General features: G+C 44.1%; 1 protein-coding gene across 1 annotated transcript in view; it reads left to right on the top strand.

Moving 5' to 3' along the window:
- LHCGR (luteinizing hormone/choriogonadotropin receptor) overlaps positions 1-22,493 on the top strand; it is a 55,252-nt gene extending 32,759 nt beyond the window's left edge. Inside the window, exons 7-11 of the mRNA XM_036263366.1 lie at positions 4,856-4,924; positions 9,748-9,822; positions 13,482-13,667; positions 16,453-16,533; positions 21,350-22,493. Of these exons, the coding sequence (XP_036119259.1) occupies positions 4,856-4,924; positions 9,748-9,822; positions 13,482-13,667; positions 16,453-16,533; positions 21,350-22,493 (1,555 nt within the window). The remainder of the gene's footprint in view (positions 1-4,855; positions 4,925-9,747; positions 9,823-13,481; positions 13,668-16,452; positions 16,534-21,349) is intronic.
- Positions 22,494-26,751: the final 4,258 nt, after the last annotated feature.

The following is a 26,751-nucleotide window of genomic DNA, read 5'->3' as shown; positions in this document are numbered from 1 at the left end:
CAAAATGGTAATTTTAAAATCTATCATTCCCATACATTTATTAGCCAGTGCTCTTCTGTAAAAAAGAGTTTTCCTCTTTTTCTCTCTTTTCTTCTCTCTCTCACTCACTTTTTCACTCTCTCTCTCTTTTTAACTACCACTGTAGAGTGTGGACTTTTAAAAAATGTTACTCGATATATTATAACCCATTGTAGTCCTCATTTTTGGATGCCCGCCACTTTTTATTATTACATATAATGAAGTCATGCACATTGACATGAACTTGGCTGAGGTGGAAGGAGTCAGAAGAACTCCTTGGCTGCTGAAAGGCAGGAGGCAGGACCAATCAGGGAGAGGGGTCCCATGCCGTCGAGGCTGCAAGCTGCACAGGAATGGGGGAGTTCTGATGAACCTTCAAAACTGGGGTCAGGGCAGCAGATAGTAGTGACCAGTGGCAATTATCCCTTTGATCACTGCCAGGACACCCAGCAGACTAGTGTTTTTATGCAGGGGAATCATTCAAATATAAAAGGTCTTCAGCAAAGTACCACATGGAAAAGACAGTAGTGAACTTGGGCTCCCTCTTCTTTGAGATGGTGTTTGTTTATTTGTTTGATTAAAATGTGCTTATAGATATACCACCACAGGGCACACGTTCTAAAATAATATGCTTTGCCCTTCAGCAATGAGGCCACATTTTGAGACCCCTGAGGGTCTGTAAGCATAAATCAAGCTTTCTTCTTTGAAATATCCAAAACTAGGTGAGTACATGATGCAAGAGGGAACTACGGCAGAATATTAATGTAACCCCAGAAATGCTTTTACAACCCCAGGAATATTTGGAGTTTGTTACAAGGCAGCATTCAGAATTAAAGTGTCATCTATGGTTAAATTCTAACGCCTGAATCTTATTTTGAATAAAAAGGTACCATTCTCTCTGTTTGAATCACAATTACTGACATTTGAATAGAGAACCTAAACAATGCTTTAAAGTAAGGTGCAACTACTACAATAGAGGAGAAGAGGAGAAAAATTCATTTCTGAGCCTGTGACAGCATCCTCAAGGCAAAGGAAGCCCTTCTCATTTAATTCTGACACCACGATGCTTTGGAAAAGAAGTTATCTGAAGTGACTCTCCAGATGTTCTAAAGGGCACAGAGCACTGTGCAGGCCTGACAACAGGAGGGCTCCCTCTTGCATTTGTAATTTCTCCAGAGTGAGGAAGCCAGGCCTTTAATCAAAACAATGCAGTGCATTCTATTGTAGGAGTCTGGGAAGAACAGAGACGGAGAGCGGCAGCTGAAAGGAAACCATGAGCCTTGTTCTTTGCAAAACTGGTACAAGTAGGACCCAGACTATTTAAAAAAAAAAAAAAAAGGACATGAAAAATGTCTAAATGCAAAAAATGTCAATGATGCCAACACAGACCAAAGGTAGCTGAGGACTTTTAGAGAGTGACTGCACTGGGGGCAGCCCAGGCCCCTGAACGCACCTGCTCCACCCAAGAACAGAAAGGCCCCTGCCCCAGTGGAGTTCGTTTAAACAAGTAGCTGCATTTCATGAAAATTCTGTCCAGAGCATGGCAAGGGAGACCGTTTTCCTTGGTTCTGGTCAGAGGGCTGGAAGCCACTGCCAAATATATGAATAACAGGAGCAACACATTAAGTATTTACTGTGTTTAGAACCTATTTCTAAATGTTTAATGTGTTTACTGTTTTAAATCCTCACAATAGCCTTTGAGATCAATACTACTATTATCACACCTATTTTCAGATTAGGAAATTGAGACACAGAGAGGTTAAGCAACTTGCCCAAAGTAATTCAGCTCATAAGTAGCAGATTGGAACTCAAGCCCAGGCATTTCGGCTCAGGGCTTGCAGACTTAACTGAGGTGGCATTTGGAGCCTTGTACATCCCACAAAAAAGTGCAAAATTCCAGTATGTATCAAAACTAGGATCATCAGGGCAGCCCCTAGCAGTGATGGGGAATGGCATCCAGACGGCTGCTCGCAGCTTTGCTTTGCCAAAAATCAAAGTAGGGGCTACGTCTTGATCCATGGCTCATGTAGCTTCATCACTTACAAGGCAGAGAGCGCAGTAAGGGGACTAGATCTGGACTGAGTTCTGACCAACAGACCACCTAGCGTGCACTATGGAAATGACGAGAACTGCATCAACTGTGACATACCCTGGGGCAAGGGGTCCCGGCATGCCCAAGGCTCACCGGCAGAGCTTGCTGTAAAAGCACATGCTCCCAGATGCTGCTACCAGAGTCTGACTCCACAGGGGACTCTGGTTCAGTGGATGCAGGAGAATGCTTTGGCCAGCACTGGCCTAGTCTCTAAGAAATCCAGGGTCAGAGAGGTTCACAGAAAAGACTGGTAGGATTCGCTCATCTAACGGAGATTGCTATAAATGACAAGATGCCGCAAAATGAGAAGATACTGCCGAAGAATAATATTCTAAGTGTAAAATGAAAAAAATAAATAAAGATCCAGTGGGACTGAGTGCTAAGGAGGCAAGACGGTTGTTTGTAATTATACAAGACAACAGGTATAAACCAGGTACCTATCCCCTCAGATTCTACAATGCAAATGGAGAAGGGAAATTATTGAAAACATAGCACGCGATAATCGACTACAGAATATGGTGAAGAGCTAGCGCGTGAAGCTTTGCACTCAGAAGACTCCAGAAGGATCCACGTGAGAGCAGGGGAAGCCGGGAGGGCTCTGTGGTCGGCAGGGCCACTGCTGCACCCAGCCTGCTGACGGGGCCTCGGCTAGGTGGCAGGGATTATGAGAGGCCTGAGGGTTTGTGGAATGAATTAGATGGGCTCCCCTGCTCTCTTTGAACTCAATCTAATAAGGAAACTTTACAAATTATTTCATAGCCCCTGTATATTCTGAATTTCAGTGTTCAAATATCATGCTTCAATATGAGCCCCACTTCTTTGTATTTATATGCTGGTTTGTCTCAGGTGTGCTGTGGGTTGATGGAAAGAAACCACACGCACACATAAAACATACATACATATTACACACATACATACTACACACATACATCAAGATAAATTGCTCGTTTTATCTAACAAAGGCTAGGGAACACTTTCAGAGAACAGCTGCCTAGAGCCAGAGCAGAGGAGAATGTGTCTAAACTATTTCTCATGTCCCATCTCCCAGCCTGTTCCTGGTGGCCGGCAGCACTGCACAAGGAAGCTAGGATCCGGCCAGACACAGGACTTTAATTTTATATTTTACCACAGCCCTTTCTCACTTGAGTTTTACATCATCGCTCATGAAGAACTTACACCAATATTTCTACTTAACACTGTAGCTTTCAAACTCGTTTGACAATAATTTGTAGTAAGAAATTCATCTTCCATAGACCCACTTGTGTATCCAATTCACTTAACATACTTACTGCAAACATCCCAGGTGCCAGCCACTGTTCCAGACGCAGAGAATTCTGCAATGAACAGAACCATTTACATTCTGCTGGGGGAAGCAGACAATGAGCAATGCAATATAATTGTGAGTCAGAATAAAGCAACAGAGGAAAAACAATCAGAGGAGGGGGATAGGGAATGCTGAGATGCTCAGGAAGGGGAGGATGTGAATCAAACAGCCCTGCAGGAAGAGGGAGAGGGGGTCATCTTGGGGGGAAAAAGTAAAAACAACCACAAACTGATGTGCTAGAAGTAGCCACAGACAAAATGTGTTCTGGTCCCATTTTTGCCTCCTGTGGGCTTTAGACAAGTCACATTCCTCTCTGATCCTATTTCCTTCTTTACAAAATGAAGGGGTGCCACTTGATTCTCCTTTCTGGCTCCAGCATTTCCCAGCATCTGTGTTCTAAAAAGCCTCTGATGTCTTATCCTGAATATATATATACATATATATATATTCAGAATATTCATATATATATGTATGTGTGTGTATATATATACATTTATATGCTCTCACACGTGTGTGTGTACTTATATGTACATTATATACAAAAATTATGGAACGAAATTTCATAAACAGTACTACCCTAATTGTATGCAGTACATTAATATTTTCCATTCTGTTCTAATTATTTCTATTTTATTGTTTTAAATGTTGATTGCACCCAACTAAATTGATTTCATTATCACTAATGGGCCTTAAAATCTTCTTGGTTGTGGAGCCAGATGTGGCATCACCAAAACCGCATGCTCATCCAAGAGAAAGGATACTCCGTGCGGGAGCCGTCCTCCGCCCTCAGCTTTCCGTCACCCAGAAAACCTCACGCCCCCACGACCCACAACCGAGTCAAGACTGGAGTCAATCAGGCAGCTCTGGTTCTAGCTGCTTTCTTTGACCCATAAGCAAGCAACACAACACTGAGACTTAGGTTCCTCAGCAGGATAATGGGAATAATGATGAAGATTAAATCGTAAAATATATACAGAGCCCGGCCGGTATGGCTCAGTGGTTGAGCATTGACCCATGCACCAAGAGGTCACCGGTTCGGTGCCCAGGTTGTGGGCTGAATCCCCAGTGGGGGGCATGCAGGAGGCAGCCAATTGATGTTCTCTCCCATCAATGTCTCTATCTCTCTCTTCTTCCCCCTTCCTCTCTCTCTAAAATCAATAAAAATATATATATTTTTTAAAATATTTATGTAGAATGGCTGGTTAAGTATCTGATACTTAATAAACACTTAAAATGGGTGGTGGAGGTGGGGGCAAACTGCTTCGTTTTACCAGGACCTTAGGATCTAAAATGTTAGTGACACACAGCTAGACATTGTGTTGCCAGTAATTATCTCAGTATTAACTGTCACAGGAGGAAGAATGTGTGATTCCAAACTGTTTTTTCCCCCCTATCCTAAACCCTCTCTCTCCTCTCTTCAGCAAACTATATGGAAATGGATTTGAAGAAATACAAAGCCATGCGTTCAACGGGACGACGCTGATTTCCCTGTAAGTATGCCTATTTCCCCAGCTCATGAATAAAAATGAAATATTACTCTGGCTACCAGATCACATTCAATTTTCAGCAACTAACTCAGGACAAAATAAACTTTCAAGTGACTAGTCCTCGGTGTTTCACGCAAGTTACTAGGCAACTGGCTGGCTGGAAACCCCAGAGCACCCTGATTTCAAGGATAGATGCAGCGTGGATACATTGAAGTTGACAGCTTGCTGAAATATTCAACACCCTGCTTTAGGTTCCTCCCTCTCCAGCCCCTTCTCCAGCCCCCTTGCTCGGGTTGAGGGTGTGCTAGAGGCAGCATGACTTCAGCAAAGGAATCCTTCCCACTGGCCCCACGGCGGAGAATCGGGTGACACCATTTACCAGCTAATCAGCCACAACAGGCCCACTCCGAGCCCCATCTCCCTCCTGCTGGCGGGGTCAGGGAACAGGTTGCTCATTTTCCACAGGGCGAGAGGTGAGGGAGTCTTGAATGTTCACCACACCCTACTCAAGTCCCCAAGGTTAACAACTTTTAAATCAAGGGGAGCGTCCCAACCAACTGGTTCCTTCATTGTTCTCAACCTCTTTCTTTGTGCAGCTTCTTTTCTATAAGAACGGTTCATTCACAAAGCTTGTGGGGCAAAGGCTGTAACAGGTACAACGTGGCGTATGATCACACTACAGCTGTGTACAATAAAAACTAAGAGCACATGAAAACCTCAGCTAAAATCAAAATTAAGGAAAATAGACAAAAAAGGCTTTTATAATAAATAGAGTGTATAAACAATGGTCTACACCACTGCTTCTCAAACTTGAAAACACATAAGAATAACATGGCGATTGTTAACACAAAAATTCCCGAGCCCCATCCCCAGAGTCTTTCATTCATTGGGTCTAAGATAGAGACTCAGAATTTGCAATTTAAACAAGCTCCCAGGAGATGCTGATGCTGCCAGTCTGAAGTGGAGGAGCATACGTCTATATAATATAATATTTATTTTGACTACAGATATTAACCAAAGACCCTCCTATATTGACGCCATGCTATATAGCTTGATGGCTAGGAGAACAGACCTAAGAGTCACTGACTGGGACTCTTATCTCCAATTCTACTATTTAGCAGCTTCCTTGGAGAAGTTACTTAACCTTTCTAAGCCACAGTGTTCTCATTCATGAAATGGAGCTACCAATAGGCTTGTTTTGAGGATCCCCCCCCCAAAATTATAAGGTCTATTTTGTATCCTCAGCACTTTAATACAGTGCCTAGCACAGAGTGGGTGCTCATTTATTAATTATTTATTACATCACATAGTTAATTAATTATGAATGAATAAATGATAAGTAAATAAGATTATATTTTTATGCTTTCAGCATACATCTGGCACATACTAAGTGCTCAAGAAACAGTAGTTTTTTAAAAGTTGGCCTTGCTATCATGGAGTAAATTTCCCATCATTTTCCTGTTGACTTGAATTTAATGAAGGGTTCACTCTAGCCAAGCAAATCTATTTCTGCCAAATTTAAATCAGAGGCATATCCTCTCTAGACACAGTACTCTCAGATGCCTCGTTCCATTATTCGCTCAGCCAGTGTTCGCCAAGCATGAGCTGTGTTGAAAGGAACATGCTATATTTTGAGGGAAAATGAGCATGAATAGGCCCTGGCGTTTGCCCTGCAGGAGCTTACAGCCCAGGAAGACGCATCTCCAAATGGTATGTAAACTGTGCACTCAGTAGTAACTGAAACAGAAGACAGGGAGAAGGAAAGCAGAGAAGACCTCCTGAGAGAGGCAGACTTTGAGCTGGGCCTAACTCAGGCAGAGACAGGACAATGCATTCTAGGCAGAGGACACCATAAAAAATGGCCCAGAGGAGGAAGCATGAGATGTGTTCATAGACCACCAAAGAGAACCTTTTAGAAAGTTCTAGTTGTAGGTGAGGGATAGAGCAGGAAGTGTCTTAGATGCCAGAGTCAAGCCTTTGGACTCTTCTGTAGGAAGTTCTGCGGTGGGAAGTGTGAGAAGGGTGCTTACAGAGGGGCCTCCGTTAGCAGGGAGGACAGAGGGCTGGAAAGGGCAGGTCAGAGCTAGAGACACAGATGTCAGTGTTATCTGAAGACGGGGATAGCTGAAGTCCTTTATGTCTGTGGTCGGCTGGACAAGGGGGAAAAATTAGAGGACTGAATATAAAATAGGGGGAAACAAGACATGAGGAAGAGAAGCCAACGCAAAACCAAACAGGTGGTAAGAAAACCAGTGGAGGTCACCCCTGAGAGGTCAGGGAAATTAGTCTAGATTCTGTGTCCCTCATACTTCGTTGTTGGGAGAAAGAGGAAACCAAGAACACAAATCAATTTCATTCATTTATTCATTCAATAAACATTTATTAAGCGTCACCAATATATCAGGCACTTTGTGAAGTACTCTACGCAATGATAGAAGCAGTCCCTGTCCTCCCGAAGTTTCTGTTTTAGCATAAGGGACGGACAGAACGGAAGTAAATTAATTTCTTGCAGGTAGTGATATATACAATGAACAGTCTATCACTGAGATCTGCGAGAGTACAGAGGGGCGACTAACTTTGGGCTAGGTGCTAGCCTCCCCAAGAATATGACATTCAGGCTGAGCCTACAAGATGGCAAGGAGTTCACCATGGCAGTAGCCAGGAGAAGTGTGTTACAGACAGAAGCAGCATATGCAAAGGTCCTGAGTTGGGAAAGAAAAGTTTCTAAGCTCCAGGAACCGCGAGGAGGCCAGTGTGGCTGGAGGGTCATCGGCAAGGGACCACTGCTGTGTGATGAACCTGGAGGTGAAACAGGAGCGAATCACGCAGAATCGAGAGGCCGTGGAAAGAAGTTGGAATTATCTTCTAAGGACAAAAAGACCCACTGAAGGATTTAAGCACAGCAGGAGGAAGACTTTTCAAAACTGTCAAGGAAAATTTTCAAACTTTGCATTCAGCCCAGTGTCTGACACCTTCCTCGTCAATAGGCTTGTCCAGCGTTGTTCAGAACAACGACACGAAAGCTCCGCGAAGTCCTCAAACACACCGCTGGCTGAGGCAGGACGGGGTGGAGAGGAGCCGCTCCAGGTCGTTCTCAGACCCCGCCAGGGCCCCGTGCATGAGTCCCCGTCACCCCCAGGGCGCCCAGGCAGGGAAGCTCTGGGTTGAGTTTGGGGGTTCTCTCACTCTGCTTCAAAACGTCATCCTGCCTGTGCTCCTCACACCTGGAGGATCTTATCACCCGGGAGAGTGCCCAAAAGCACCTCCCAGAAAAATGTGGGAGACGAATGTGATTTATTTTTGGCCAAGCTACATAATGCAGTTATCAGTGTACAGAAAGATCTGAGTTTTAATAAAACATGCAAAATGCTGTCATGAAATTTGAAAAATTAATTGGACCTGGCTGACATGAGGATTATTTGCTCACAGAGCTCAGTTTCAACAATTTGTAACCGTAACGGAACATAATTAAAACAAACCAAACCCGGAAGAAGGGCCATGGAGGCCCGCGGAGGAAAATTTCTTTCGATTCAGATTTTAAACAGCAATTGACTCTGACACTTCATCTTTCTGAAGGTGTAAATACACCCAGGGGATGGGACGGAGTGAGACTGACAGGTGCATTCTGATGAAAGGGCTGAGGGACTGATTCCAAGGAGAACACTTGGTAGAAGCACGTGGAGCACAGCTCCCAGGGAGGGGGTGCAGGGGCTCTTGCCGTGTTCCAGTGGCAGGCGTGATCTGGGGACATGCAGAAGGAAGCTGGAGAAGATGGAACACCGAGCTGTGCCAGGGGATGCCCCGGGCATCCTGCAGGGGAGGGGCCTGGGCGCTGGCGCATCTGTTCTGCCCTGTAGCACTGTAACACGACGCAGAAGAATCAAGCTCCCGTGCTTGAGGTCGTCACACCCACATGGGTGTCTGCTGTGCCCACTGCCCCGGCATTCCAGACTGCTCTCTGAGTCGCCACCCTTCTCTTATAGGAACAAAGTGCTGAAAGGAGGCTGGCATGGCCGAGCCCAGGACTCCTCTCCCAGCTCCCGTGTCCACCCGGAGAAGGGCCTGTGCTTGGAGACACCAGCAGCAGGGCCGGCAGGAGGCTGCTCTGCCGGGCCCGCCTGAGATCTTCCTGAGCAGTTCACTCTGAGCTGCTTTGAGTGAAGGGGACAGAAGCCCTCACGTAGCATCTGCCACAGGCTTAGGAGCAGTCCCTGAACCTTTTGTTTCCATAACACACACCTGGTAATGACCACATACACCGCATAGACGGGGGGCTCACAGGCCATGGGGCACTTGTCTACACAGCCGTACTTCCTCCTCTTTCTCACCCACTTAGAAATGAATACATATTTGGGGGGAAGTGCAATTAACATGATGAAAGGGGTAACCTTGCATGAACCCTACTTTTTCTTTTGAAGTGAATGTTTGCGAACCTCAGTACATCACTAGTGAGTGGAGGCCTCCAAGGCCAGGACAGCGAGAGCCTTGACGCAGGGCAGGCCGCACCCCCTTCAGCCTTGAACACTGGAGCCGCACCTTCCCTCGCCCAGCTGTTGGACAGGACGCTTCCATACCCCAGGCCAGGAGGGGCGAGTCCTTTCAGTTGTACAAAGGGTACCATCGAGTAGGGGACACCGCAGAGGAAAGGGGGGGCCCAACACGCTCACAATTTCAGTTTCACCAAGCACTAGCATGTCTTTCGTCCACTTTATCTACAGTCCCGCCTTGCGCCCTCGAACCCTGAGCACCATGCTATGAGCGTACACAGCTATGACTTGTTACACAGGACGTGCAAACCCCACTAAGGACACTGTCCTTCCCCACAGGGAGCTAAAGGAAAATGAACACCTGAAGAAGATGCACAACGGAGCCTTCCGGGGGGCCACGGGGCCTAGCATCTTGTAAGTACTGGGGTGCTAGCTCCCCTCCCTGTCCAGGGCACCCCAACAGGCCTGCTTAGGCTGTGCAGCCGTCACCCCCAGCCTGGTCTGCGGGCATCGCCTCTGCATGCGAAAGGGCTGCCTTGACGCAGCACCACAAACTGCGGGACGACACAACGGACATGTATTTTCTCTCCGTTCTGGAGGCTGGAAGTCCAAAATCAAGGTGTCATCAGGGCTGCGAGGGAAGGACCTGTCCCAGGCCTCGCTTCTTACTGCTCATACTCCCTCTGACTGTGGAGCATAATCCCAGCCTCTGCGTGGCACTCTGTGTCTGTGCTTCTCCAGTTGTCCCTTTTCTTATGAGGACACCAGTCAGACTAATGAGCTTATTGTAACTTACTTACCTCCATAAAGACCCTATTTCCAAATAAGGTCACATTCTGAGGTACTGGGGGTTAGGACTTTAATGTATGAATCTGGGGGGACACCATTCAACCCGTAACACTAAATAAGGAGGGCCGCCTCGGATGCCAGCAGAGGGTGGCTGCCCAGCTGGCATCGCTCACGGCTGTCCAAGGCCAGAGGTCTGACTTGCGCTGGCACCTGGCTGACCAGGGCTGACTTTCTGTGTGTCCCGCTCTCTGAGGGTGCAAGGGGCGGAGCCACGTTCCCTTAGTTACAGAGTGTAGTGTAAGGACACGTAGGGAAATTAGAGGTGCAGGCCACGGTCAGCCGTCCCCCGACAAAGCTGTGGGAAGCCTGAAACGTCCTCCAGGAAACAACTGCAGCTGTGGTCAGGCCTCGGGGACAAATGCAGCAGGTCGGACACGGCAGCTCTAACGCAGGGTGACCTCGTCACCCCCTCCACGGAGGCTCGGCCCATTACTCCCTGCTCTGCTACACCGTCACTTGTGCATCCAACAAGCATGGGCTGAACACGTCCTGTTTGCCGGGTGCCATGCTGGAGAGACTGATGGGCAAAACAGCTCTGGTCCTGGCCCCTAAAGGGATTGCAGGCACATAGGGCTAATAACAATGAACAGGCAGAGCCATAACAGAAGGGAGAAAAGTGCTAGAAAGATAGTGAGCAGAGCCCTGGCCGGTTTGGCTCAGCGGTTAGAGCGTCAGCCTGCGGTCCACAGAGACCCGGGTTCGGTTCCCGCTAAGGGCATGTAGCTTGGCTGCAGTTTGTCCCCGGCCCTGGTTGGGTCATGTGGGTGGTGGCCACTCGATGTGTCCCTTTCACATCGATGTTTCTCTCTCTCTCTCCTTCCCGCTCTATCTGAGCAAAAAATGGAAAAATGTCCTCGGGTGAGGATAAAAAAAAAAAAAAAAAGATAGTGAGCAGAAGCATGGGGGAAGAAAGACAGGATCAAATGAGTAGATAAACTACGTGGTGTGCCAGATGGTACCGGTTGTGGAGAAGACCCAGTTGGAGGAGGGAAGGAGTGCTAGGGAAGGGGAGGCACCACTTTAAAGAGGATGGTCAGGAAAGAATATCCTAAAATTGTCATGTAAGCAAACCTGAAGGAAGTAAGAGGGGTTTAGTGGATTTCAGCAGGAAGAGCATTCCAGGCAGAAGGAACAGCAAAAGCAAAGGCCCTGAGGCAGGAACTTGCCTTGTGTATGTGAAGAACAGAAAGGAGGCTAGTGTGGCAGAGTGAGCAAAGGGGACAGTCCTCGAATGTAAGAACAGAGAGGTGGCAGGGAGCGAGGTCATGAAGGCCCTGTGAGCATTACAAGGATGCTGCCCATTCTCTGAGACAGATGAAGAGGTTTTCGGGTTTTAAGCAGGGCAAGGAATGAACTTACCCAGTTAAGCTCCTGCCAGTATCAACTCATGATTCTGTCTACTCTCTCCCACCATTATAAACCCCAAACTCTATCTACTTCTTAGCTCTGCCACCATCAACCCCTGACCATCTACCCCCTAACTCCTTCCCTCTGTTTACTTCCTACCCCCTTGACTATCAGCCCCTGACTGGACTAGTGCCTAGCTCCCACCACCATCAACTCCTGACTTCATCTACCTCCCAGCTCCTGCCTCCATCCATTCTGACTCTGTTTTTCCCTAACTTCTGCCACTATCAATCCTAACTCTACTCTCCCCTCAACCTCCTGGTTTCCTCTTACTTATGGCTTCTGCCCACTTCTTTCTCTGCTGTCACTCAGCTTCTGCCATCCTTCCCTAGGTTGGTTAAATACTCCCCAGTCTAGCCCACGCTCTAGGCAGAGCCCTTACCTACCTGGCCACCTACCTGGACACTGGACAGCTGAAGAGAGTTGCCCCAGGCATCGGACATGATAGAGTGAGTCTGGCCATGGGGCACCCTGCATGACAGTCTGCTTCGAAGAGCTGCTTGGTCCACCTGCTTAGAAATGACTGTGAGACTAAGACCAGGTACCTGGTCTTCTCCAGAACAGTGGGGCCAGATTCACATCTCTTACTTCCCAAGCAGCTGTTCTCATTGCACCCTGTGGGTGTCCGCGGTGTTTATAAGAATTCCTTCTACCCACGCCCCCAAAATATTTCCCCCACCGGCCGGTCAGTGAGACTGAAAATCTATGATCAGAGATCCACTCCCTTGTAATGAGACCTTGCATCTCTAGAATCCTAATTTAAAATATATCCGCCCAACACACACATACCACCACCACCAGGCCTGCAGAGAGTCTTGTGCTTAATCCCTAACGCATCTGAGATAATAACTCTATAAAGCAGAATGAGAACACTGGTTACCTAACCGGTAAGGACACAAAAGCAACAGAAGTCTGTAGCCCCTGGGGCAAAACTGCCTTGGTTATTCCACGGAGGGCCCACTCCAGTCATCATCCCTGCTGCTCAGTTCATCCACCTATCCATCACCTATTGATCCCCTCCATGTACTGGGCACGAAGCATCGAGGCAGGTTGCCGGGTGGGTGGGTGGGGGTGCTGTGCTGCTGAGAGAGTTTTATGGGATATCAGCAGCAGCCACTTAGAAAATGGGCAGAATATTTAAATTTCCACTGACTGCTCTTCCTCCTCCCATTTAACTTGTTTGGGGTTTTTCTAGACATTGCCTCAAGTCTAGAAAAACCATGGTGTTCAGGCCTTGTTTACACAACCTGAGCTTTGCACACAGTTCTGCCTGCATGGCCGAGCTGGCTCGCTTTGGACTGGTGAATCCAGTTTGCCTGTAGAGAACACGCCACACAGCCGCTCTCAATAGCGTAGCCAGCCTGTGCTAGGAAAAACCTATCCAGCAGGGCTTGATCGATCAACGACCAAGGCATCTGAAGCCCTGACTGTTTCCCTGGGGTAGAGCACAAAAGCTGATGTCACTGCGTGTACCTGTGTCTCATAAAGCAGGTAGTTATTTCACTTCTGCTAAGTGGAGAGAGGGAGAGGGAGGGAGGGGTGAGAGGGAGAAATGCTAATAAGGTATGGCAGGTACAAAGAGTTATACTCAACCTTGAAAAGAATAATGGGGTGCATATAAGGAAAAAAAAACAGCATAGCTCTTTTGAATTCAGATCTTAATGAGAGTAACTGAAATGGAAAATTAGGGGAAAGGCAAGATGGAGAAAAGATTCCTCAGAACCTAGAATGGTGCTATTGTTCAGAGGAGGTTTCATCTATCAGTCTAATGTATAAAATAAATAAATAAAAAGCCTTTCTCCCTTTAATTTTTTCAGGGATATTTCTTCCACCAAACTGCAGGCCCTGCCTGGCTATGGGCTGGAGCCCATTCAGACGCTAATTGCCACAGCATCCTATTCTCTGAAAAAATTGCCATCAAGAGAGAAATTTACCAATCTCCTGGATGCCATACTGACTTACCCCAGCCACTGCTGTGCTTTTAGAAATTCGCCAACAAAAGAGTAAGTAAAAAACAATAGGCAAAGCTGACAAGCTGCGGCAGCCACTCAGACATCAAAACAGTCAACTGGTCGACAATTCCCTGCCCTTTCCCTCCCTGCCTGCTGGGCCGTTTTCAGGTAGATGAGAAGAAAATGGACCATCTTGGTTCCTCCTGAAAACCGATTCCAAATAGTCGATTCACCTGGCAGCTAGAAGACCTCTGTAGCCTATTCTGAGCTAATTGAATTACAGCCTTAAATTATTAGGCTATAATAGCAGCTGCGAAATGGATACAAAACTGGCATTTCGAAGATCGATTAGGTCTAATCCTTATCAGAGAGAATAATTCCTAAAGAGCTGGGGGAAATGGCCTCGAGGGGGTAAATGTTACCTAATGTCTTAATCTTTAATAAAGAGTAGACACGAAAAGAACTACGAAAGGTTTTGGTTTTAAGCGATGTCTCCTGCAGCAGCAGATCACTTCTGTTTCAGAACAGAACCCTAGCTCCCCAAGGATCAGCAAAGGGAACAAAAAGGGCACAAGCTCCTGGCTGGTTCGAGTCCAGTGAGGGGAATCACACCGATTGGACTGACCCACTTCAATTCAGAACGGACTGGCAGGGTGCGCAGGATTTCAGACTTCCCTTAAAGCGTTGTTTCCCAGGCTTCTCTTTTTCCACTGAGGTGCATAGTAAGAAATGCCTTTTTTTTACACTGCGACCCAGTAACTGAATAAAACAAAGCAATACTTACCTTTTTACATGTGACACCTCTGCTATTTTCTTGTCTAGTTTGGTCTGTCTTATTCCATGGTTGGTTGTGTGTTGGGGGGCTGGGAGTGCAGAGGAAGAGAGTCTGACTGACAGCCGGGCTTACGCAAGGCTTTCTGAGGAAGGACTTCTGCGGAGCCTTGAAGAACAGGTAGGAGTTGGCTAGACAGGTGTAGGGAAAAGCATGCCAAAAAGACAAAATAGTTCCTGTGAAGGCACAAAGGCGACAGACAGTAGGATGAAAGTCATTCAGAAAGAGTGGGACCACTGGGAACATTCAGCTAGGTGAGTGCGGGAACAAGGCGGGTGGGCATGATGGCTAAGTTGTTTGAGGGTGGGGAAACCACTGAAGAATTTAAAGCAAAATTTCTCTGAGTTCCTTTTGTAAAATACCCCTCTGGCAGCAGGATGGAGAACGGATTGGACGTGAGCAATGCTGGGAGAGACCGACTAGAAGAACAGCACAGACAGTGGTTTATGACAAAGCCGATTCTGGATACCACTCTCGTGACAGAGTCATATCCCTTCTGAAATTACTGGCAAGCAAAAACTTTAGTTCAGGGGCTTTTTATTCCAGTAGATGAAAGAGACTCCCTCTAGGTACAGAAAAGGAGGGATGTATTATGCAATTGTGGGCCAGTATCAAAGTGTAATGGGAATGTAGTCACACAGGGGTTGACTTGATTGGGACTGATTGACTCCTTCCGTATCCCTAAAGCTTGGAACCGTGGATGCTAGTGAGGACGCAGAGCCTGAAGCTGGGCCAGGGGGTGTTTGTGCAACCTCTGAGTCGCCCTCTGCCCTGCAGCTGCTAAGTCTAGATAATATTCACAGCTGCCTGGGCAGAGGGCCCCAGGACTTCTTTGGTATCTATGATTAAAATTTCAAAAATGATAGAGTAGACAGAATTCAGTGCTACTATCTGAAGGACAAGAACAACGACATTTCATGTTAACTGTAGATTGGTTCACACAGAATCTCTTAGTGTCAGATTAGAGCCAGCGTGTCTGTGTGTGTGTGTGTGTGTGTGTCTCTCTCTCTCTCTCTCTCTCTCACACACACACACACACACACACACACACAATTTGATCCAAACTGCAGGATGTATAATCTTCACCCCAAATAACAAGCTGATTAAGTTTTTTAAGTGAGTCCAGTAGGTCAAATAGTTCTAATATATTCTCAACTTTCCTGCTTCTATACAAAGTCTCTCCTGAAAGGAATTGTCTTGCTACTATTGGGGGAGAATAGTATACAGAAATGTCCAGTCCGGACTGCCTCATTTATCCTTCCTCCGCAGGAAAGGTTGGGGTTCTCACAGCCTGCTCTTTCTTCTATTTCTTCATCATCTTTTTCTTTGTTTCCTCCCTTTGGTTTCATTTTAGGAATATAAGTTTAGGCCTTCTGTTCATTCTTTGCCACCCTCTCCACCCCCCACTCTATCCCCCAAGCCCTCCCCCCCCCCACACACACACACCCACACCCACCTATGGGTTAAGCTGCTTAAAGGGAAAGATGAAGAAAAAAGGGTCTCCCACTGCTGCACACAACAAAAAGGCAGAAAAGTCACATAATGATGTCAGGCCCGGTATCTTCGAATCCTTACAAAAGAGATTCCCAGTTACAGTGCAAAGCCATGAACTCTGGAGGGTTATTTGTTCATCAAGGCCAATGCAGTGAGGAGAGTGGTGAGGAGTAAACCTGAATATACCACAAAGGTAGCTTTTAATGAGCACTGAAAAATCCGTGATTCGGTATGACAAACTTAAGATTTTTCATCTCTAGAGCCCACACAAAACACTTAGCATTCAGAAGCATTTTATCAAAGCTGGAAGCACTCTAATGACAATTCAGAAGCCTTTACTCTCTCCCCGGGAAGCGTTTCAGTTAGGACAATGGTGCAGAACATGAAGCTGGTGTATTAGGTAAAGGATTTGGAGGAACAAAGCATAAATAGACATGAGCACATTTAGTTTAAAGACTAAAAGCTCAACTGGTTTTGTTTCTTTTTTTTCCTCCACCTCTTCTCTTTCAGGCAGAATTTTTCATTTTCCATTTTTGAAAACTTTTCCAAACAATGTGAAAGCACAGCAAGGAAACCAAATAATGAAACACTGTGAGTATTTGCATGCAAAGAAACTCAGGAAGCCCGGCTCGTTCTGTGTGCCCCTCATTCTTATTATCAGCGCCAACAATTTTCTTTTCATGAAAGTCCTATTTGGGGTGGGGGGGGTGGTGTTTGCAAAACATTATTAATAGCTTTAAAATGAGAACTTTTCTTTGCAAGTGGCATCTAGTTGACCGGGTATCTCATCCAACTAATTTCAAAAAAAAAAAAAAAAAAAACTCTTTAAATAAGTATCTACATGTTCATTCTATAGCGATATTAAATTCTCCTCTGAAATTCAAATTTTATTGACAGGTATTTTAATGTTATTAGGGGCTTGTTTAAATGATAGCTTCATGTGTAGGAATTTTCACTGGTCGTGTGGTCAGCATCCCACAAAGATGAACTGATGGCAGATAAGCTTCTAGAAGTACCCACTTCTTTCAAAGAGACTTGGGCCACCTGGACCACTCTGTTCTGGAGCTTAAATTTATTCAGCCTTAATGTTATCACTAACACACACTGGATGGGAGCTATGTTTCCATTCTACTGACCAATTTTGATAAACATTTTCATGGCTGCCTTGGCATTTCACACACCTTCAGATATAAAAAAGCATGCCTCAAAAGATAACCCCAATGTCCCCATGCCACTGTGAGTTAGAAGTTTTATCATTCCCCCATGTGTCCTTCAAGCTACAAAACCAGCTGCCCTTCTAAGATACCTTGCCAATCTCCCTTCCTCTTCTACATCTTTTTTCTTTTCTTTTTTCCCCTGTCAATCTACAAATTCTATAGAGGCCGCAGGGTAGTAGGACGGAAGGACCCTGGGCTTCACGACTCCTCGGGGTTGGAAGTGAATCCTTGGCAGTAACGTTCCTGTAACGCTGGGTCTTCCTGGACAAGACTTCTCCTTCTTGAGCCTCTTTTCCTCATCTGTAAGGGACAGCAGAAACACCATCTGGCTTTCAGAACCATGAGAGTGAAGGGAGTTGAAGAATGTGACAGCACCGAGGGTACACTGTAAATATTATACTCCGTATCTTTCTTCTCTTTTTCTTTTAATTGGGTCTGTTACCCTCTGGCCTCCAGTGTTTCTTTTCCCACCCGTCCCACTCTTCCCTCTTGATGTTCTCCCCATCAGTCACCTTCCACATTACTGTTTTGCAATCATATGGCCTTTTCCCATCAACAGGAAACCACTTCTGGGTACAGCCACCGGGAGCACCGCGGGGTGGCTGAGGGGAGAGGAGCCGTTAGCTCGCTCTCGCTCTCGCTCTCGGTAACCCTCACTAGCCCCCACCGCAAGCCTTCCCATAGAAGCATACAAGCTCAGTTGTGCTGACAGTGCTTTAAAACAAGTCCCCTAATCTCCAGCAGCCCCAAACTGCCTGAAATTAATATATAATTCAAGCACAAAAAAGTGTGCTTCCTGCAAAAACATTCTTATAATAAATCCCCTTCCTCCCCTTCCCACCGATTGCTATTCCTGAGTCCCTAGAGCTTGGAAATTCTAGAGCCAGCCCCTAGGCCTCGCCTGTTCTCCCCAAGATACCGTGCTGCCTCGCCCTGTGGCGGCCCACTGTCCTGCAACTCGCCTCTTCTCCTTCCTCCGTTCACTCTGACTGCAGCTGCTTCCCCGACTGGGGCTGCTAAGCCCGTGAGTCCGTTCACATTCCCTGCATAAGCCTTCGGACTGAACACAGCTCTTGCTGGTTTTGTCAATCAGCATGCTGCTGCCCAGGAGCCATCCCAGGACACAGATGTAAGTGGCAGTAGATGGGTATTTGGTCTGAAGACAAATCACCGAGAACAAAATTGCTAGGCATAGGCCAAGTAGTGCAAAAAAAAAAAAAAGATAGGGCAGAGGACCAGGAAGTGGGAGAGGGAATATGCTTGACTTCTTATTGATATTAAATTTATTCAGAAATCCTGGCAGACTTTTTAGAAGTTTGAATTGCCTCTTCTAGAAGCTGAAGTAGTTTCGCTAAGGGGAAAAGAATACGGAAAGTTAAGGCAGCAACGGTGGGAAAGTTTTTACCTGATTTAGTAAAGGCTATTCTTGTGTAGGAATCATCAGGGAACTTGCTCACAACGCAGATCCCTGGGCTCTGTCCCGAGAAAGTTTGTTTCAGGATTTGAGGTAAAGCCAGGAATCTGTATTTTACAAACAGCCTGATTCTGAGGGAAGTGGTTCAAGGACCACACCTTGAGAAACGCTGACGGGGAGCTGGTGAGGCAAAGGAAAGGCCCCTGGCCTGTGGGCATGGAGACCTGGCGCTGCCCAGTGCCTGGCGCTGCGGGTCTCAGGCAAGACACTTCCTGCTCTGACCTTGGCTTCCTCCCCACTCAAATGAGGGCCTCAATGAGATGGCCGGGAGGAACTTTCTCATCTAAAAAGTAACCTAGTTTCTTTAATCGTTCTTTATAACCACCCTCTTCAAAGATTAAAAAATTAGATAATTATATAGATGTGCATGAAATGAGGACAAATATGCTCTTTATAACTAATAATAAAACAGGGAGGTCCTTTGCAGTCTTCTGTGCATAGCAGCAGTCCTGCTCCAGTTCCACATTGGTTTCTATGCATTCTAGCACCTTTTTAAAGTCCCAGAACATAGATTCATTTTTCTTCTTTTTTTTAAATGTGTTCTTTACCTTCGATAATTGTATTGTCCAAATATATCATTCCATCCACTCTCTGAATTAGGTATGCACTTCCTTATATAGAACATGAGAAGCTAAGTTTTGAAAGCAGAGAAAAATACTCTTTTCATGTATGCCTAATTCTCCAGCGCCCAAGATGCGAGGAGCAGACTGTGGGCAGAGAGAAAATCTGCTGAGTAACATGCATCACACTGTGTACAGTGATGGTTCCTGCATCCTCTCAATTCCTCTCAGAGCCAGGATCACTCTGGTTTATTCACTGCACACACATTTATTGAATGGACACTCTGAGCAAAAACTGTGTGAGGCACTGAGATTTTAGAAATAAAACCTAGTGCCCTGCCATCAAGCAGCTAATAAACCATTGAAGAAGACAAACACGCACCATCACATAATGACAGTACGGGTTGATAATTACAATAGTTCCTAAGCACGGCCATGACTGAGAGAAGGGGTAATAAACTCCTTGGAGGTGTAGAATCAAGAAAGAGAATCATAGAGGAGCTTATCTGTAAGGGTGAGGAGGAATTCACCAGAGAGATGAGGGGAAGGGAAGAAGAAGAAACAGCTCATGCACAAAGGCAGAGGATGAAACAGAACTTATTCTGAGAGCCATAGTCACTTCATGTGACCAAAAGGATGACTGCACAGGGGTTTGCCACATAGTTATAAAAATGCCTAATAGTCACTGAGCATGTAATACGGGTCAGAATTTATTCTAGACATTCTACATGTGTTCATGCATTTAATCTTTGGCATGACCCTAACAAGGAAGGTATGATTATTATCCCTATTTGGCAAAGGAAGAATTTGAGACACAGAGATGTTAAGTAGCTCTCCCGGTTTACCCAGCTCGTAAAGACTGAAACCCAGGCAGTCTTGCTTCAGAGCCTAAGAATTGTGCTACATGATTGCTTCCTGGAGATGCGATTGGAGGAGAAGGCAGAACCCAGATCAGGGAGAGACCTGAAGGTCATCACAAGGAGCCTGGATTTTATCCCATAGCCAATGAGAACCTAGGGAAAGTTTGAAATAATAGATCTGTACTTAAGAAAGGCTATTCCAGCCCTGGCCGGTTTGGCTCAGCGGTTAAAGCATCAGCCTGCAGTCCAGAGAGACCCGGGTTGGGTTCCCACTAAGGGCATGTACCTCGGTTGCAGTTTGTCCCCGGCCCTGGTTGGGCCCTGCAGGAGGCAACCACTTGATGTGTCCTTTTCACATCGATGTTTCTTTCTCTCTCTCTCTCTCTCTCTCTCTCTCTCTCTCTCTTCTCTCCTCTTCCCACTCTATCTGAATGGAAAAATGTCCTTGGGTGAGGATAAAAAAAAAAAAAGGCTACTCCAGGAGTAATGTATAGATGGACTGGGTGATGACTAAATTGAAAGAAGGCTGCCAGGAAGAAAATAAATGTAATTGTTCTTTAAAAGATGAAAATCTAAACTCAAACAGTAGAGTGGTATGGGCAGGAAGGGAGTGGCAGAAGAGGGACTGTCTCTTTACTGAGCACAGAGTCCCCTTCAATCCACTCTCCGACCGTACTGTATACCCTACACAGTATCTGTTTTCACCATTTCTTCCTATTGGCCATGACTATATTCTTTCTCTGCTTCTAGGATTCTAGTAATCCATCCTTGGTTTCTGTTTCTCTCTGGCTATTTGGTCAGCAGGGACTGAGGTGCAAGCAAGTCCACCACTAGCTGACCACGTTCAACAATGTGAGCCTCCCAGTTCCGTGTGTGTTCTACCACAGACAGCTTCATGGCATTTTGGGTGGCAACTAAATGAGATAAATAGCTAAGAAAATGCCCAGAAAGGATTCTTTTCAAGTTAGTAAGCATGTATTGTGTCTCTAAATTTGTTTTCCAAAGAAAAGCATCTTCTGTAAACAGCTTCATTAAGTCTTTGCATCAATGTATAAAATCTATATATAAAAAATGTTTAAATGGTTTTTTTATTCCTTTCTTAAGGAACTCCTACATCAATTCAGAGTTCTCAGGTAACTTAACAAATAAATGTAAGACTGAGACTGTTGTGGCTTTGTTTCTTTTTGTTTCTTAGGCTTTAAAACAACACTAAGGATAGTTGTTGAAATTTTTTTAATAATCAGAATCATAGAAAATCCCTTACGTTTACACTGAGCCTAAATATTCTTCTTACAGTTATTCTGCCATCTTTGCTGAGAGTGAACTGAGTGGCTGGGATTATGACTATGGTTTCTGCTCACCCAAGACAGTCCGATGTGCTCCTGAACCAGATGCTTTTAATCCCTGTGAAGATATTATGGGCTATGACTTCCTTAGGGTCCTGATTTGGCTGATTAATATCCTAGCCATCATGGGAAACATGACCGTCCTCTTTGTTCTCCTGACCAGTCGTTATAAACTGACAGTGCCCCGTTTCCTCATGTGCAATCTCTCCTTTGCTGACTTTTGCATGGGAGTCTATCTGCTGCTCATTGCCTCAGTTGATTCTCAGACCAAAGGCCAGTATTATAACCACGCCATAGACTGGCAGACAGGAAGTGGGTGTAGTGCTGCTGGCTTTTTCACTGTATTTGCAAGTGAACTTTCTGTCTACACCCTCACTGTCATCACACTAGAAAGATGGCACACCATCACCTACGCTGTTCAGCTGGACCAGAAGCTACAATTAAGACACGCCATTCCAATTATGCTTGGAGGATGGCTCTTTTCTACCTTAATTGCCGTGTTGCCCCTTGTGGGTGTTAGCAGTTACATGAAAGTCAGCATTTGCCTCCCCATGGATGTGGAAACCACTCTCTCACAAGTCTATATATTAACCATTCTGATACTCAATGTGGTAGCCTTCATCATCATTTGTGCTTGCTACATTAAAATTTATTTTGCAGTTCAAAATCCAGAGCTTATGGCCACCAACAAAGACGCAAAGATTGCTAAGAAAATGGCAGTCCTCATCTTCACCGACTTCACCTGCATGGCCCCTATCTCTTTTTTTGCCATCTCGGCTGCCTTCAAGGTGCCCCTTATCACTGTAACCAACTCTAAAGTTTTACTGGTCCTTTTTTATCCTGTCAATTCTTGTGCCAATCCATTTCTGTATGCAATTTTCACAAAGGCATTCCGAAGGGACTTCTTCTTGTTGCTGAGCAAATTTGGCTGCTGTAAACGTCGGGCTGACCTTTATAGAAGGGAGGAATTTTCAGCTTATACCACCAACTGCAAAAATGGCTTCACTGGATCAAATAAGCCTTCCCAGTCCACTTTGAAGCTGACCACGTTGCACTGTCAATATGCAGTTGACAAGACTAGTAAAAAGTGTTAACTATTCCATCAGTAACCACATTATTAAACTATACTTAAATATGTAAAAAAATTATCTGTACCAGTAATTTTAACAGGGTTGGTTTTAGGAAGTTATTTATTCTTAGACGCATTAGGGAGAGACCTACACCTAGCTTAAAGTATGGTCCATGACCATCACCAGTCTAAAAACTATTTGTCATTGGTCCATGATGACATACAATACACATGCTGAAAGTGTTTCGAAACTTTTATACCAATTTTGAAAGAGTATTTTATGTCTGTTGAATCTATTATTAAAAGAATGAGGTGGCATTTTACGTCTTTGATTTTTTTCTCATTTCATCTTTGTAGTAACTTTTATTGCATCTTACAAAAGTATTAGTCCATAATTGAAATTTAAAATAACTCATCCTTTTCCTCTAGTTTGAGAAACACACTCTAGAGATGCACTGTCCAATCTGCCTGCCACTAGCTACATGTAGCTAAATTTAAATTAAACAAAAAATGTAGTTCTTCAGTTACAATAGCCACATTTCAGATGCTCAATAGCCACACCTGCCAAGTGGTTACCATATTGGACAACACAGACACAGAACATTTTTATCTTCACCAAAAGTTCTATTTGGATAGTGCTATTATAGAGGCTTTTATTTATCGCGTCTAGGTTCTATTATTTAATTTTTAATATAAGGTAAGCATCTAAAGGCACTTTTCAGACTATTTTCATGGTTCCTAACGACCAATGGAACATTAAATAGTAGAATGTAAACTCTTTATGGGTAGGACCCTGATCTCATTGTTGTTTTCCTATCTCTTAGCTCAGGCTCTTGGAAATGGTATGAAATAAATGTGCTGAATTATACTGAAGTGATAAAATCTATAAGAAAAATGTTTGTTTGTTTTTCTTTCAAGGGCCCCATCATTTTATTTAAGTAAAAGAAAATATTTAAATATTTAAATTTAGCCCAGCCAGTGTGGCTCAGTGGTTCAGCATTGACCCATGAACCAAGAGGTCACTGGTTTGATTCCCAGTCAGGGCACATGCCCAGGTTGCGGGCTTGATCCCAAGTGGGGGATGTGAAGGAGGCAGCCAATCGATGTTTCTCTCTTATCAATGTTTCTATCTCTCTAAAAATCAATAAAGATGTATTTTTTAAAATATATTTAACTTTATTCCCTAACCAGTGTGGCTTAGTTGGCTGGAGCATCGTCCTGTGCACCGAAAGGTTGCAGGTTCAATTCCTGGCTGGGGCACATGCCTGGGTTGCAGGTTCAATCCCCAGTCGGGACATGTATGGAAGGCAACTAATTGATGTTCTCACTCACATCAATGTTTCTCTCTCCACCCCCTCTAAAAATCAATAAGCTTATCCTCAGGTGAGAATTTAAAAAATAAATAAAAATATTTAACTTTCATCCTTTCTATCCTTTGAAGGGTAGTATAGAAATATATATCCAATATTTTCTAGAAAATATTTTCATTCATTAGAATTGATTCTTACAGGACAATGAAATTTTGGTTTTAATTGCAGTGTTTTATGTATGCTCCTTTGACTTTCAAAATAAATTTTATTGAAAGCTTATTCTATGCCAAACATAAGTATTTTATATATGTTAATCCATTTAATCTTCATAAAACTATGATGCCAATATTATTATTCACATTTTATAGTAAAGGAAACCCTATTACAATTTCCCCAAGTTCTCAAAACCAATAAAAGATTCAACTAATAAAATTCAAACTCAAAGTTCTGATTCAGGACCCCAGTTTCTTTTTTTTCTAATCCTCACCTGAGGACATTTTTTCATTTTTTGTTCAGATAGAGTGGGAGGGAGAGAGAGGAAGACAGAGAGAGAGAGAAACATCGACGTGAAAGGGACACATCGAGTGGCTGTAGAAAAGTTCCCTCATGCCCCTTCCTAGTTGTTCCCTCACCCTCATTTCCCAGAGGTAACAATAATTCTGATTTTTCCCCATAGATTAGTTTTCCTGTTGTAGAATTTCATATAAATGGAATCATATGGTATATACTCTTTTGTGTAAGGCTTCTTTGACTCAACACCATGTTTTTGTTATTCAACCATGCTGTTGCTTGAATCAGTAGTTCATTCCTTTTCATTGCAGAGTATGATTTCATTATATGAATATAACACTGTTTTTCCGTTCTCCTGTTAATGGATATCTGGGTTGTTTCCAGTTTTTATCTCTTCTTTGATATTGTTGTTAAATAAATGTATAGTCATAACTAGACTCTCTACACACTTAGTCTGCTTTCAGTCTGTATGCCATTGTGCAGTGATTCAAAATAGATTATAAAGGATTATAAAGTTTATAAAATATCACTTCTCTGTAATATATTTTTCAAATTTCTGACTTTTTTTTTTTTATCCTCACCCGAGGACATTTTTTCCATTTTTTTTTTGTTCAGGTAGAGTGGGAGGGAGAGAGAGGAAGAGAGTGAAAGAGAAACATCAATGTGAAAGGGACACATCGAGTGGCTGCCACCCGCACGACCAACCAGGGCCGGGGACAAACTGCAACTGAGGTACGTGCCCTTAGCGGGAACCAAACCCGGGTCTCTCGGGACCGCAGGCCGACGCTCTAACTGCTGAGCCAAACCAGCCAGGGCTACATTTCTGACTTTTTTTACTCCTTAACTAGTTATATGTCTTCACTCAGATGACATCCTTTCTCTTGTAAACCAGTGTTCTAGAATTTTCCCAGTGATATGAGAGAATACTAACTAGTCATGACGCTATATACATATACAATAAACTTTTTGATTCATACATAAATCTCAGAACCAAAACAACTAAGTAAACAAAAAGCAAGAAAGTAAAACAAATGAAAAAATAAAAGATATCCTTGTGGAGAAACTTTACTTGAAAGTACTCTTAAATATTGTTTGAGCCCAAGGTGCTTGTACACATACTCTGAAAATAACCTGTTTGGCCTTTGCCACAAACATTGATCTTTATTTTCCATCTCAGAACTTAAGTTTTAACATGCATAGTTTACTGTCTCCCTCATTCTCATATCCTTTCATTCACTAAGGCCTACCAGTTATTCATGTGAATGACGGTCCACATCAGTTCTGTATTTTGCATTCCTACTGCCACGCCCACATCTCATTTCCCTTTCTCTGGAGCACAACTGCATCTCCCTCATTCTCTTCATACCCGATGGTTCCCATGTCCACACTCTCCACCACCACTGATTAATCTGCCTAAAATTCTATTTCATCTTATCACATACCTGCCAAAAATGCTGAGCAGCTCATCAGTACCTATAAATTTAAGTTTTACCTCCTAGCCTAACAAACAAAGAAGTCCAGAATCCACCCTCAAATATGCTTACTTTATCTCCTGTTTTTCTACATGGAAGAAATTGTTCCACTTCCTTTTCCCTGGCCGTGTCCTGTACATCTCCATTCTGGTGCCCATGCCACTCCTACCATCGGGGACACCTTCGTCCTTACCTGTCCTCCTTCTGCATCCTTTCAGACCCCCATTACAGATTATCTTCTTTATCAAGTTCTCCTTAATCTCCCCCACCCCAATCTACTACAGTCAAGAGACCGCATTTACCTGAAATAAAGGAGGGCACAAATAATATGTAACCCACAATGGTTTCTCTCATTGAACTCCTCTAGCACTTGTCATCTGTATCACCATTTGACTTTTATCTATGCTGCTCATTATTATTATCTTTACATGTACTGTATATCTTATTTCATCTATGTTATAGATTTCTTTAGTGATATATTTATCTGTTTTATTTTTTGTTTCTCCTACTATGTATACCCTAGAACCTTACACATGGTAGGTAGTTAATATTTTTTAAATGATTCACTTTTATACCAGAAATATAAAACGATCATAAGGGAAGCCTTTCCCTTATGAGATGGTCTCATAGAAAGTGTGTGTATTCTTAAACTGTATAATTCTCATACATAACTCATAAAAACATCAAATGCTCAAGAAATTTATATTTGTATATTGTTTTGTTTTTTTCCACAGTCTAATATTATCACTGGTAGGTTGCAAAATGACTAAAAAGAGTTAATCAACCTGGAATAACTCCATCTTCACTTACAAAATATTTTCAAAAGGTATTTTGTCCTCCATTCATAACATTTGGTTTTAGATCCTCAAAAATGTATTAATTCCATGTGTAAATTAAGAATCTTTATATCACAAGATTTCAATAAATGTGTTCATAATTGGAAATAATCTTTTCTTTGCAGTATTTTTATTGAGTTTATTTCTAAGAGTTA

This window comes from Molossus molossus, unplaced genomic scaffold (assembly GCF_014108415.1).
Source record: "Molossus molossus isolate mMolMol1 unplaced genomic scaffold, mMolMol1.p scaffold_m16_p_15, whole genome shotgun sequence".
NCBI classification, from domain to species: Eukaryota; Metazoa; Chordata; class Mammalia; order Chiroptera; family Molossidae; genus Molossus; species Molossus molossus.
The sequence above is the reverse complement of the archived record's forward strand: the minus strand, read 5'-3'. Positions and strand labels throughout refer to the sequence as shown.